Genomic DNA, 15,050 nt, shown 5'->3' with positions numbered 1-15,050 from the left:
CCTCTGCCCCTAAATGGTTTAAAAAATGAGGTTATTTTACTTTCTGTTTAAACCAAAGTTAATTATGCTACCATCACACCAAAGTAGTTCTATCCCGTTCTACCCCATTCTAAAAAAACCACTAGAACAGGCTTTGATCATGGTAGAGCGTGTAGTCTGGCATAAAGTACGATGCTAGTTCGTTCATAAGCGGTCCTCAATACGTCTATCTCGTTCTTAGCCAGTCTGCAGTCCCTTTGTATCCAGTTCAGATCGTGTAAAAGTGCCCGTTCATCTCATCCCGACGTTTCGAAGCAGTTCGAGCATGTCCGTAGCCGTTCTGAACCCGTTCTTAACCAGCTCAACCTCGTTCTACCTCGTTCACAATACGTCCAAGCCAGTTCTAACTAATTCTTAACCCGACCAACTCGTTCGCAGTATGTCCTCATCTCGTCCCAAGTGCGTGTGTATTCACGCCTGGCCCGTCCTGGCCCGACTTCTGTGGATACCGAGCGCGTTGTAGCTAGTCTTCATTCAAGGTCAGGGCTCCGACCTGTACACATCATGCCTCCAAAGAGAAGTCGACCTGGTCGGTGTGCACACGTACTGAAATTTATGTCTGACTGCACCACGTCGTAACACGTCCCTAGTAGGTTCGAATTACGGCAATTCCTTTCGAAGTATGGCAATTCCGTTTGTAATACGTCTTTCTCGTTTTAAGTATGTTGTCTGTCCGACTAATTGCAGAACAGGATGGACGGGATAAAATTTTGAGCAGACTCAAAGTTTTAGAGCACCCTCCCCGTCCGAGCCCGTCCACGAAGTTCGTAAAAAGACTGTCTATAGTTGCTACTACGTCCTTTAGGTTCATACACAGTTGGAGCCCGTTCGGAACTAGTTTGGTGTGATGGGGGTATAAGTTTGTTTTGTTTGTTGTTTAATGCCGCACTCACCAATATTCCAGCTATATGACAGCGGTCTGTAAATAATCAAGTCTGGACCAGACGATCCAGTGATTGACATCTTCACCATCGATCCACGCAATTGGGATACGATGATGTGCATCAACCAAGTCAGCAGCGTGACCATCTGATCCCGTAAGTCACCTCTTACGACAAGCATAGTTGCCTTTAACGGCAAGAAGGGTTGCTGAAGACCTTTTCTACCCCGAATCTTAACGGGTCACAAGCATGGGTTGCTGAAGACCATCTGATCCCGTAAGTCACCTCTTACGACAAGCATAGTTGCCTTTAACGGCAAGAAGGGTTGCTGAAGACCTATTCTACCCTGGATCTTAACGGGTCACAAGCATGGGTTGCTGAAGACCTATTCTATCCCAGATTTTTATGGGGAGACAAGCATGGGTTGCTGAAGACCTATTCTACCCTAGAATCTCACGGGTCACGACAAGCATCCCTAACCTATGATCAGTGGACACAAATGTTGCTGTTGTTGATTTAAATGTTAAAGAGGTCGCCTTCTGCCTTTTCAGCTGACCTGTCCCTCTTTGGGACTTGTGTGTGTGTGAGTAGGGTACACATATCTATTGTTTTAGTATTGATAATATTTCTATTTTCATATTGATATGATTTCATTTTTGATTCTTAGAAGTTGATAGAATTTCTTTGGCTGCTGTTTATATATGTTTGAGTAGCTGACCGTCTTTCTGAAATAAATGACTTCAAGTCAATGTCATCAAGAAGGACTATGCTCTATAGTCTGATGGTTTAGGCTTAGATGTAATCAGTGAGAAGTGTCACTCACCAACAGCAAGTGATATATATTTGAGTTGGCATTTGAATGACTTTAATCAAATTTACAAGGACTGTCAAGTGGCCGGATGCTAGGCCTCACAAGCGAATTCCAGTTCAGACTTGTGGAAGGATGACCTCTTGGCTGCCAACTGGGCTGGGATTGGTCGTGGTTACTTATCTTGTCTGTGACACAACAGAACCAGTAGAACCAACCACAGGAGACTGCCCCATACACACAGGACACAGAGATAATCTACACCTGACCAGGACCTACCAACGTCCAGACAAAGGTATTTCAAAACAATTAAGTTCTGATTGTTATCAGATGTTTCTATGTGTTTTTGAAGAAAATAGCAGCATGCAAATCAGAGATTATTAATCTGTGTGAGTATCTAAGAGGCTAGCACTATAAAACTGTTCAACTCTTTTTCACCTCCCTTCACCTGTACTAAAGAAACACCTCTCCCTCTTAAACACAAACTTAACTGACTTGATTTCTAAACTGTATTATCCTTTCAAAATGTTTTGCTCCATGGTGAGAATGTTCAGCTCATTTCCAGTCTTGGTTTAGAGTTAGATTGATTAATATCCTGAGTGAAACTGAAAAATCATCTCTGTTTATTTAAGAGTAATAATTGAATACTTGACGGACATACAAAGAATCAATCTTATTAAATTTTATGTACTGACCTTATCGATCTTTCAGTTACTTGTTTTATACTTATAATTTTGTTTGCATAGATTAAAGATAGTTTAAAGATAAGTCTCTTAATAATCTAATCCCTTCACCCCACCTGACAAGAAAATACTCGTCGATGGGGTCCCTCATACCTACACATATTGTCTGGCCAGCCGGCTCTGTTAACTTGTGTCATAATGTCATGTGGGCCTACTTCGTGCACCTGATCTGAATAATCAGAATTACAAAGGTCTGTTCTGCATTTAGGATTGTGATTTATCATGCCACCACATATTTTATATATTTCTACCTTTCTCATATGTATATGTGTTGTGAATATTTTTACCTTTTATATTGAAACCCGTTTCATCTGTCATGCGCAAGTGTCAAAAGTTTTGCTGAAGGAATGTCCTGTCTAATATCACCACAACCAATGAGAGTTAATGTTATATAAATTGACAAGTGCGCGTTTCTAACAATCGATTTGATTGGCCAAATCTGGGACAGACCCCCTTAGAGTCTATTTATAACGAAAGCTCGGTTGTATTTACAATGAGGGCTAGATGACATTGTTGTGAATTAGACACGAATAATTGGTGAGTGTTTCAGTTCATTTACGTTTCGATGTAGATACAATGCTACATAGTTAGATATCTATGTGTTTAATCCTATCAGATTAACTTAAGTACGGCTTTCCATAACACGACGATGGCCGTCATTGGCGAACACATTGCCGGTGCGTTCGCCATTTGCGTGAAAGATCTATGCCTTCACGTGTCATCGAGAAACGTGATCTCACGGGATACTCTTCCCAGTCGATTTTGGCTAAGTTCAAGTATCTAGAGTCTGGTTCATAAGTATTGCTAGCTATCTGTTGGAAAAGAGTTAATAACCTGATGACAGTTTCTCATCCAGTTGGGCTTTGTCGTAGATCTACGTGCAAATCGTGATTCCTGAAATGGTGATTGGCCTTGACCTTGACGAGATAAACTCATTGTGTCAATGCTGTTTCTAACATTAAACTTTTGTTTTACCGATTTCGATTTCCAGTCAGTGACAATATTACTCTATTTCAGTAACACTTTGCCAGTTGGATAGATTTATTGTCGATCAGGAGTGATTATCATAAATTATTCTTAGTCAAATTAGTTGTCATCCTCGCGTGAAAACCGTGATACCCGTAATCTATTGTGATTATACGTGATCAGGTTCTTCAGTACTGGTGTACCAGGATAATTTTCCAGTTTGTCACCCTCGTTCCCCTTACTGCCATAGTGTGGGTGTTGTCATGTTGAATCGCCATGTAACTAAAGACTATTATTGAAATGAATGTGTTTTTCTATGTGTATGTTACTATGTATGGCTATGGCCACGAGGTTGTGCAATAGAGCAAGTAAGTATTGAAATCTATGTATTTTTCTGAGGAGAGCAATGTTGTGAAGACAGTCAGTGTTGGTGCTTTCTTGATTCTGGGTTAGAAGTGATTCCCAGCAACCAACTTACTGGATCGGGTGGTCAGACTCTCTGACTTGTTTGCTTGTATGTCATTGTACCTTACGGTTTGACTGTTGCTCACAATATCAATCATTGGATTGTCTCGTCCAGACACTATTATTTACAGGCCGCCATCACTGCTAAAATAGTGCTGAGTGTGGCGATAAATAACAAACTTCATGAGTCTCTATGTGTAACCATGGTAATATAGGTGATGTCTCCTTGTCTGTTAAGCTCATCACACGTGTGAATTTTGTTAACAGATCACTGACCTACCTAGTGCTGACTGCTGCCATGATGACAGAGAAGACACAGGAGAAGATTGAGCAGCTGGAAGCAGCCATTAAACATCTGAATTCCATCATTAAACACCTCAGCTACAATGCTGGAGAGGTAAACAAAAGCAATTGATGTTTGATAATTGATTGATGCACATGCTGTAGCTTACTAATCAGTGTTGGCAAGGTGTTGATTAGCTAATCTCCTGCAACCAGTAAGCTGCAATCCAACTGGGACACCTCTCTGTGCCATCACCCATTGTTCTGGGGTAAAAGGGCACTCAGCTATGGTTAATGGCAAGACATTATGGTGATTAACTAAAGTCTGTTGCAGATATAACAGCGTCTGTTTCAAAACCGTGTTGAAAGAATACAGAATATGAAATCCATGTCAGCTGTCTTTGATACTGCAGCTAAGATGTCATTTGAAGCTAAATTGGTTGGGAGCAACAAAAGTATCTTGTTGTGCAATTTATCTATAAAAAGATGTGTACTTAACAAGAGCTGACAGCAGTTTTTATGGCTGATATGGTGTCCAATGTTATAATTTATTTCTGGACGTTGGCAAACGAGTGCCACAATTTCTGAAAAAAATATGCCTTTACAGTATTAAAGAAGTTGTTATCCATAAATTGTGTCTATTTTGTCATCCGTCAACTTCTGTGTAATGCCTATCAAACAATTCAGCCTTTTGTGTGTATTAATTTCCCTTTTAATAATTTTTTCTAATAACATAAAGTGACCCTAGAGCCTATCTCTTCTTAAGGCTTTATAGGACTCTTTTTTATAATTTATGTTCACTACTATATGAACAATCAAAATTCTAATTTGACCCATGGCGTAGGTAATTGATAACACTTGTTTTCTTGTTACATATGATGCTAATCTTTCTACAAATAATCACAGGTGAGGGCCAAAACCTATTTCTCTCTATTTCCTTCAGTACTTTTCTATTGCCTCACTTCGTCTGACTGCAGTAAGTAGCCAAGTCATTGCTTGTCCTTCAGATCAAATCCCAGATCCACACATCAATTAGCCGACACCTGGAAGCCCTGCGGAACAGGGAGGTGTGGCTGCTAAACCAGGTCGACCTGGTGGTGAGCACCAAGGAGGAGGTCCTTCACCAACAACAGGTCAGACTCAACAAGGCCCTGGGAGTCCTCCAGAGTTCCCTCGACCTGGCAGACGAAGATGATGAACTTGACAGTAGACTGGCCGATGCTCTAGAAAAGTGAGTGACATTTCCACTACCGTATTTTCTTGAGTATAGTGCACACTTTTTTTCCAAAAAACACAGCTGTGTAGAAGGGGGTGCGCATTATACACGAATTTTGAGTTTTTATGTTTTTTCCCCCCATTGAAAGACATTACCGTGAGCATGTACCACTGGAAAATACCATGTCAACAAATCCATACTGAAGTATGCAAATTATTCATGTAATTACACTGTCTGGCTATAAAAAGTGTTCTTTGTATATCTGGACTTATGTTTGTAACTTATTTCATTAATTTTATTCAAAATTCCTTTTAATGTTTTAATTAATTTCGGCGAAATCGTGTGTGAAGCGATCGGAAGATCACACAACTCACCGTTATTAACAGCAACCACGGTCAGATTACCGCTACTGACGCCTTGAAACAAACTTTAGTTGACAGAGAATGGATACTTATATCCTAAATGCCATACTTTGAATCGTTAAAAGTCATATTTGTTTTTGTTGGACGATTCCATGTCAACACGTAATTCTCGCGATCACGCGATCACGTGCACGGGAGCCTTGACGGTGAATGGTCAGACTGGTTCCATGTAAAAAATAATACCCGGCAATAGAGATCAGCTGCTTCGCTTAAGGTTATTATTATTTTAAATATGTTTAGTAAAAGCTGCATCTAAATTAACAAGATATTGGAATTTATCATATAATGGGTAGGTTTCTCGGCAGGATAAAGCCAACGGATAAAAACGATATCCGTTGGGGTCATATGCGGATAGAGATGCAAATATCAAAGGTCAAGTAGGGACTACTTTCAGTGTTTACAAACAACCATGGCGTCGCCCTTGTCATTCGGCGATCGATCCAGAATTAACCATCGTGAATCTGGATAAACTAAAGGGATACTAACATACTGAAAATCAGTGTCTAACTGTGAAGTAGCTAAGGCATTTTATAAGTTTTGCCAACTTTTGAGATATAAATTTCTAAACAATTTTGCAAGGGCTCTAGGCCCAACCAAGCGGGATCAGTAGCCATATCTGTGCTTGTGGACCTCTGCGACTTGAAACCTTTTCCACAAATTAAAATAGTTAGATTTGGCCGAAATATGTTTGAATGGTTACCTTGTATCGTTTTGTCGCTCTGTGTGCATCTGACTGTACTTGAGTTATGAGAGGACAGACCGACTAGGGTTAGAGTAGCTTCCCTTTGACAAAGGGCAGTTACTCTAGCGGACAGACCGATGGATTGCCGCGAAATGCAAGTAAAAACAATTGTTGTTTTGCGTAAATGTTGCTTCGCCACTGTATAAGAAAACCTATTTCAGTTGGAACTATATTGGCTACTGTCACTGTCCGACTGACACATTACTTACCCTGTGACGTAATAAATATTAATGCGCGCATTCCAGGAAAACTCGCAATGTTTCGGTAATGTTTGTGAGAGAGGGAGAGCTATTTTCAAGCACAGAATTAAAGAAGGACATTATATGATAAAGAGGTTATCACGCTTGTGTGTTTGGGGATGGTAAATATCCTGTATTAGGAATACACACTATGTATTTAGCTCGCCAAGGCTTGCTAAATACTATGTTTATTCCTAATGCAGGATATTAACCATCCCCAAACACACTCACGTGATAACCTCTCTATATTATTCCTGATAAAAAAAAAGTTTCAGATACAATTTTTGCTGATCCTTGCATTAAAAATACTGTAAAGTTATATCATTGGGTGTGTCTTGACCCAATCACCGGTAGATTCCAAGAAAACGTGTGTACAGCTGATTGCTGTGTCCGGCTTAGTTTACGAGAAAATACACAAGGTAATCTTTATCCCAGGATATAAAACAATGCCTAGTAGAACAAAAAACACAATTTAAACGATAAATCAACATGTCTGGTGATTTTTTATCTCAAATTTCGAAATTTGTACTGACAAAGTTTCTCATCACCCGTTCGTTTGCGGACTTCGCTGAAAGGGTACGGTGTAAAAAAAATTCTGCACATAATATTCAAATTTCTTTTTTTCCAAAATATTGAATCAGCTAGAGGGGGTTGCGCATTATGCATGGGTGCGCAGTATACTCAAGAAAATACAATATTTGCTTTAGACAACAGGGTGCTCATACAGAACAAAGCTTTATTTGAGAAGTGAACACAAAGTTTCATACCAAGAACCTGTTTACAGTTTAGGTTTGTTATGGAATCAAACCAAGGCTCTTATTAGCATAATTAGTGAACTTTGAATATTAAGTTTTCCTTCTGTTCAGAGCAATTTAAAAGACTATTTTGTTATTTGCAGACTTGATATTTCTGACCTGAAGCCGGAGGAGAGTCCCTACATAACCTTCCAAGCCGACCAGTCTACGCTGAGAGAATCCATTCTGGACTATGGCCGTGTGGATGCTTCAGGCTTCCCTCTGCAGAGTGCCTTCGTTGCCCATGGACATCCATCCACCTGCCTGCCACGCCACTTTGAGGAGTACGAGGATGCAGACCACCATGTCTTCTACAAGACTGTGGAGGAGGTCAACCGTGCCAGGACTGCTAGCAGCAATGTAAGTTTCAACATGGGGGTGGTTGTTGTTGATGGAAGAATATTAATGTCAAGGAATTTAACTCATGTTGGATATTGTTGTAAACTGAGTTGATTCATAATGATGGCAGAACTGCCATTGTAATCTTTCCCTTTGACTGTGTAGTATTTGCACTTGGTGATTTTAACTGCCACTGTAATCTTGCCCTGTGACTGTGTTGTATGTGCACTTGGTGAATTTAACTGCCACTATAATCTTGCCCTGTGACTGTGTGGTATGTGCACTTGGTGATTTTAACTGCCACTGTAATCTTGCCCTGTGACTGTGTGGTATGTGCACTTGGTGATTTTAGCTGCCACTATAATCTTGCCCTGTGACTGTGTGGTATGTGCACTTGGTGATTTTAACTGCCACTGTAATCTTGCCCTGTGACTGTGTGGTATGTGCACTTGGTGATTTTAACTGCCACTATAATCTTGCCCTGTGACTGTGTGGTATGTGCACGTTGGTGATTCACATTTCCATCTGTACTGTAATCATGGTAATGTAAAATAGTTTTTATTTGTCATGTATTTTACACCCCTGTATTGTTTAACAGATCAGTGTCAACATCCCCAAGTTGTCAAAGCGCCCGCAGGACTGGCTGTGTCGCCCCTCCACGGTGACTACGTCATCCACTTCCGCCCCAAGGTTCTCCTTTCCATCCCTCAGTCCCAACACTTCCGACTGGCTCCGACGCAGCGAGACATCCGCCCGCACAGTGACGCAAGAGCTGCCCGGCGATGCCAGCATCCAGAATTGGCTCAGTCAGATCAAGCAGTTTCCTGACTTGGAGGACGAAGATTTTGAGATCATTGACAGAGATGGTAAGCTTGGCCCCGTTGTAGACAGAATTGTTTTTGGGGAGATTGACAAAAAATGAGACAGCGTCTTAGACTGTATGGATTCAATGAAATTTCATAATTATGCTGGGTTTAATAATCCTTGAAACTGGACAGTTGATGGGTCATCTCTGTTACTTCATCACTGACATTGATCTTTGATCAAGGGTACACAGTCTGATTATTTGTTTTATCGTCCAGCAAGCAGACAGGAGTCGAAAGACTGCAAATAAGAAAAACTTTTATTCAGTAGCCAGTAAATAAAGTTAGTGTTCCATTCAACATTTGTTCTTATGTAAATGCATGAACTGACTCCTTACTTATTGTCCCAATATATTGAAACAATTTCTGTTCAGATAGTATGAGAAAATCGAGTCATTATATAACAAGAAATCAGAACATGTGGTTGTTTTTGCAGCAGGCAGCTCCCGCAAGTCCAGCCACTCTGTGACGACCGCCTTCCCCGTACTGGAGAAAGCACCCACATTCAACCCACTACAGAAGACCTACCCCAGCCCTGTGGAGGCGTGGCTCAAATCCAGTTCCTTGGGGGGTGAGAAGGCGCTTGAGAAGGAGGTACTTGATCTGTTCCGACACATCCCGTCCGACCAGGACTGCTGGCTCTTAGGCAACACAAAGAAGGTGGGTGGTCGGGTCAATCATAATAAGCTTGAAGCAGTCGTGAATTGTTTTAGTTCCATCCACCGCATTGTCCCAACTCAAACATTCTATATCCAGTCATCCTTGAAAGCAGGGGCAGCTCTTCTTTGTCAGTACTTCAAGGGTTGGTAATTGCTACGTTCCTCCATCATCCGTGAATAGAAACGGTACCTCACTATGCAGTAGCTATTATTAACCAGCTAAGCTACAGCCTAGTTTCAGTGAGATGGAATCAATTGTGTGTGATCAATCCCTTTTGGCAAGAATTGTTGCTCATGCTGTCAGCCACTTGTCCACACAACCAATCTCCATTGGTTGTACAGCGAGTCATATGATGGGTTGGTTCGCTGCCAACTCTCACAAACTTTTAATTGTCCCAAATTTGCAACTGATTTCCAGTAAGGCCAGTAAATGAACAAAATGGCAAAAAAATCCCCTCAGTATCCCGACCAGAAAATTGTAACAAACTGTAACTGTAACTGTAACTGTAACAAATTGTAACGTAGGAAAGTTGGCAGCGGTGATTATAATTTAAAGAGACCAAGATGTATGTGGTAGGGATGTGATGGTCACAAAACTGTGTCTGAAGTCAGTGTGTTTCAATGTAATATTGTTTATTATATACTACATAAAACAATTGATCTGTGAAGATCCAGGGTAGAATAGGTCTTCAAGCTTGCTATAAAAAGCGACTATGATTGTCGTAAGAGGCGACCAACAGGATTGGTTGGTCAGACTCGCTAACTTGGTTGACACATGTCATCGTATGCCAATTGCAGGGATCGATGCTCATGATATCAATCACTGCATTGCTTGGTCCAGCCTCAATTATTTACAGACCCGCGATATATAGCTGGAATATTGCTGAGTGCTGCATAAAACAACAAACATAACATAAAAAATTGGAGAGCTGTGTTGCAGTTCCCACATGACAGATTAACTATAGTCTCATGAAGACATTGGGTGTTCTTTAACTCCTTTGAGTAGTATATATGGTGTGACAGGAGATGAGGGATTCATCAATGCCCTAATGGTGGGGTAGCTGTCTGTTCACCATCTGCGTACAATGTGTGAAGCCAATTCTTTGTCCCTTGTGATATCGCTGGAATAATACTAAAACTGGACTGAAAAAAACATCCTCGCACATTGCCCTTTTTGTTTCAGGAGTCGGAAGCCTGCAGCGATTGTCTTTGTTCGACCAAGTCCATGGAGATTGAGAACCTTGGAAGCATGTCGTGTAGCAGCCAGTCTGTGTTTGAACGCTACTTCCGAGATGTACCCAAGGACACCATGCAGTGGCTAAAGAAATCTAGCAACGACGATCAGGCTGTCCCATCGAGCGTGTGCAAGGCTAACGAGCCCTGTGGGTCTTTCAGCGAATGTTTATGCCAGCCCAACTGTGCTTTCAAGCTCACCAGATCCGAGTCTTCTCCCAAAAAGTGGCTGAAGGTTGCTAGTAGCAAACCCAAGTTATCTCCCCTGCCTCAGATCGAAGGGTTTGCCCGATACCTGAAGTCACTGGATACAGAGAAAGAGCAGTGGTTGAAGGGCAGTGGAACCCAGCTTGATGAGAATCCAGTAGAGGAGCGGTTGCCCATGTTCGACTGGATCTCGTCCAACCCTGATGATTGGCTTAAAGAAAAACAACCAGGCCTTAACAAAAACTCTCCGTCGATTACTGGTATGAATTTTGAGTTCAAACATGGGAAAGAAGACCATAACATGTGGTTAAAGGTGACGGGTACCCAGCCAGCATCGTCAACCACTCCAGTTGGGCCCTGTCCCGCATGGGATGCTGTACAGAGTTACATCAGTAAAAAGTCGCAATCTGATTGGCTAATGAGATCTGCTGCCGATGATGAAGACAAGGATAATGGTGATGAGAAAGAGAAGACTGATACATGGCTTCTAACATCATCATCATCCCCTGATAGCCAGCCGGCCATGTTTACTAAGTTCACAGCTGGCCTAGGAGAGTGGTTGTTCCAACAAAAGCTATAGACAGCTCAATTGTGATATTATTTCCCACATAAATATCAATAACCTGAGAATCACTTTGTTGTGTGAGCTATGAAATCAAATATCCATTGGATATTTCGCAATGTCAGTGATGTTTCAAATGAATTTTATATTTGATTTCATTTTACGACATATATTTTAACCAAGGGGTGCAAAAATAAGACTACTGTTATGCCTAATTTATTTATGATTAGCGTATAGCTGAAGAAACCATTTGTTATGCTCTTCGACATGGTTTCAATTGTACAGATCTTCAAATTTGTTTTTGTTTTATTTATGTTAATTTTATTTTGTCTCTCTAGTATCTCAGTTTAAAATGTACCCAAATCAGTACACAGCATTATATTTGCAAGGATGAAGAAAGTTTTAATATGGAATATATGTTTATACAAATGAATGTGAAATATTGGTTGACAAACAGTTACCGCCATAGAGGTACTGGAAACAAATCATGCATTATCTATATTCATTCAATTTGTGTAACTGATGTCAATGGATTCCAAATTTGTTGAAAAACCTCTGCTAGATGCAGGATTGTAACATAGGATTATTCTTATCACATGTTACCACATGTGTATACAGATGTGCTAGCTGGACAAATACTTGTGATCTACACCTCTAGTACTGAATAAATGTTTTATTGTGTTAATAATGTGTTTGTTGGTTTATGAAATGGGTGTGAGCAAGAAGTGTTATGAGGGCACTGCTAACAATATTGCTCTCTTCCATGCAATCAGTGGGATTCACAAACTGCAGGTGGGAAATGAAACATCAGCTTCATGTGTGGTCTCAGTGTTAAGAAAGAACATGTGAAGATTGATGCTGTTCCTGACCGCCTTCGTGATCCAGTGGATACATCTTCCTGTGGCAAGGGAGATAACTGACTATAAAAGTCCAGTTTCGAGGCTTGCCGAACTAGGCTGGTATTATGGAGTTACTTTTTGGCTCAACTTCCGAATCTATGCATAGTCCAATCAAAATCGCGCATTGAAATCGAAAACCGGTTTGTAAACTGTTGTGCAGATTTCGGTTGATTGCAGGATTTGCAAAGCATGTGCACTGCCAACTCGTCAACAGATATTTTCCAAATCTTTTCATGTTTTTAATCAAGGTACTTATGTGATTTGTTGCACTTCGCGATGTAAGAGCCGTTTAATCACAGTTCAGATCTTGATTATCGATTAGATTGTTTTGACTGATCGCCGCCATTTGCTTTGAAGCAAATGCAAGTGATGCGAGAGGTGGTATTTGATTGGTCCAAAGGAGAGCCTTAGAAGGGACATAACTCGTAGTAGCTACTGGCGGCACTATGATCGAGCCCAGGAATTCCAGCCTAGTTCGGTAAGGGTGGAAACTGGACTTATGAAGTCAGTTAATTCCCTTTCCTCGGGAAGATGCAGTGGATATAGCACCTGCGTTGAGAAAGGCTGGCCTGGGGTATGATTCACTGAAGCTTGATACCAAAAGACGTTTATATGATAAATGATGGTGCTTATTGACCTGCCTGGCACTCGGCATAAAGGGGATACAACAAGGACTGGTCAGCTCGGACTCCGTATACTGTGTCTAAGTGGAGTAAATCACATGTATGCATGACACTGTAAGTGCAATAATCTTGAAATTTAAAACCCCATTTCACCTCACTACTGATTCTGTTTGAGGAAACCTTAGACGCAGGAACATCTGATGGAATGACGACTCTAGATGTGTGTCTGTTTGGGTCTTGGATATATCAGCTTTGTCACAGTGTTCTACATTTATACACAAGTAAACCACATACTCTCACTTAAATGTAAGAGGTGGTACGGTGGTTAAGGTATTTGCAAGTCACACTGAAGACTGGCTCTATTCCCAACATTGGGCCCATATGGGAGACGAAGGTTGAAATGGGGTATATTAAAACTGCCATATAGTAACCTTCTTAGTGTCATATACAATAACATCAAATTGTAAAATGTATCTATTTGCAAGTGAATGCAATACATTTTCTTAGGAAGATATTATCAGACGACGAACTAAGGGACGTAACTCCAATTTCTTACCACTGGGCTAAAATCGATCGCCCATTCATGCATTGCAAGGGGTGTAATACGGGTCTAGTTATTACGCCCCCTGTGACCGTCTCCGTGTTGGCTCTGTCGCACATGCAAAACACCTCATATCATTGATAGGTATATGATAAACTATGTTACCACAGGGCTGTGACATATTTCAATGTAATATTCCATTGGTGGCCCGTTTTCTGAGACGGCGCATTAGGCTCTGCAGAGTTGCGTCCCTTAGGTATGCAAGCATCCAAGCTCCCCACAGCGATAGTACGTTCCCGGAGCTCTCTATACTATATATACTATATGTTACCGAGAGTGTAACGAAGGTGTCACGCGCTGGGAAGGAGCTTGTGCAAGCATCGCATGATCGTGGATTCTGATCCCAGGTATTGAGTCTTGATTTATCAGCAAATGCCCATGCTCTCGGCTTTCCTGTCACACAAAGCTGCCTGCTGCTGCTGATTTTTATAACATGCAGTACAAATTGTCTTTCAGTTATGTATTTTCCAAAGCAACACTTCCATCGAGACCCGTATAGGACGGTCTTCAGCAACCCGTGCTTGCTGTAAAAGGCAGCTATGCTTGCCGGAAGACTCAATTATTTACAGACCGCCTTCATATAGCTGGAATATTGCTGAGTGCGGCATTAAACAACAAACAAACAAACAGGGGAGACTATGCTCCACTGTTTCAGGTCCGATCTCGAGTCTTGACATAATATACTACACATCGTTTGATAAGGATACTTCATACTAGATATTATAAGTAATGACCTGGGGTTATAGCAAGACAAAAATGAAAATATCACTGTCAAAAGTTGAGTACTATATCTACAATGAACGAAACAGACATCGTCTCTGTGTATTTCAGGTGATCATAAATATATTATATTTCGATAACATCATAAAGTTGGAGTTAGTTGACAACCAAAGTTAACGACTTCAATCTTGTTAGGACTGAACATTTGCCCGCAAATCGCTTCCCTTTAAACATCAACATTATCTGATGAAATAAAACGACATGCAAACTTGTGCATAATCTATTGCAGCCAGCACGTCAAATGGGGAGTGTGCCGGTAGCACCTTATAGAACTAATTAATTAACTTTCAGCAAAATCAGCATATATGTCGATTACGGTGTTTATAGAGGATGTAGGGTGTATAGATCAATATCAAATCAACTTAGAAATGTGAATGTAAATAAGTGGTGTGTAAATCTTCAAATTTTGGAGTAATTACACGTCTAAATTCGAGCGGAATGGAGGATATGATGATAGTACAACAATATTGTGGACACTCATTTAGGCGACTCCGCACAACCGGAATAAGAACGGATAGGATTGTCTGTTTGTTGTTTAACGCCGCACTCAGCAATAGTCCAGCTATATGAGACGGTCCGTATAAACCGAGCCTGAAACAGAAAATCCAGTGATTGATGTCATGAGCATCGATCTACGTAATTAGATACAACGACATGCATTAACCAAGTCATCGAGCCTGACCAGCT

At 41.0% G+C, this 15,050-nt stretch overlaps 2 protein-coding genes across 6 annotated transcripts in view; one reads left to right on the top strand and one right to left on the bottom strand.

The window, feature by feature from the left end:
* LOC139468585 (uncharacterized) overlaps positions 1–3,328 on the bottom strand; it is a 37,898-nt gene extending 34,570 nt beyond the window's left edge. The window contains exon 1 of one of the 3 annotated variants that reach the window (XM_071250654.1): positions 3,306–3,328. The gene's annotated coding sequence lies outside the window, so the exon portion shown is untranslated. Of the gene's footprint in view, positions 1–2,568; positions 2,587–2,758; positions 2,822–3,305 lie in introns of those variants that run through there. The other 2 variants (XM_071250653.1, XM_071250655.1) reach the window with 2 other exon arrangements.
* LOC139468584 (nuclear receptor coactivator 4-like) lies at positions 1,908–12,148 on the top strand. 3 transcript variants are annotated; one of them, XM_071250651.1, is made up of 7 exons: positions 1,908–2,023; positions 4,170–4,299; positions 5,192–5,415; positions 7,702–7,957; positions 8,535–8,802; positions 9,236–9,459; positions 10,642–12,148. In XM_071250651.1, the coding sequence occupies exons 2-7, from the start codon at positions 4,201–4,203 to the stop codon at positions 11,476–11,478; spliced, it is 1,908 nt and encodes a 635-aa protein (XP_071106752.1). In that variant the 5' UTR covers positions 1,908–2,023; positions 4,170–4,200; the 3' UTR covers positions 11,479–12,148. The 3 variants fall into 3 exon arrangements, with proteins under 3 accessions (XP_071106752.1, XP_071106753.1, XP_071106751.1); XM_071250652.1 differs by lacking the exon at positions 1,908–2,023 and adding an exon at positions 2,921–3,008 and having other exon boundaries at positions 9,239–9,459; XM_071250650.1 differs by lacking the exon at positions 1,908–2,023 and adding an exon at positions 2,921–3,008.
* The last annotated feature ends 2,902 nt before the right edge of the window (positions 12,149–15,050 follow it).

The sequence above is a fragment of the Haliotis cracherodii genome, unplaced genomic scaffold (assembly GCF_022045235.1).
Source record: "Haliotis cracherodii isolate W230 unplaced genomic scaffold, xgHalCrac1.p SCAF_2, whole genome shotgun sequence".
Taxonomy (NCBI): Eukaryota; Metazoa; Mollusca; class Gastropoda; order Lepetellida; family Haliotidae; genus Haliotis; species Haliotis cracherodii.
Note: the sequence above shows the minus strand (reverse complement) of the source record. Positions and strands in the feature narration are given on the sequence as shown.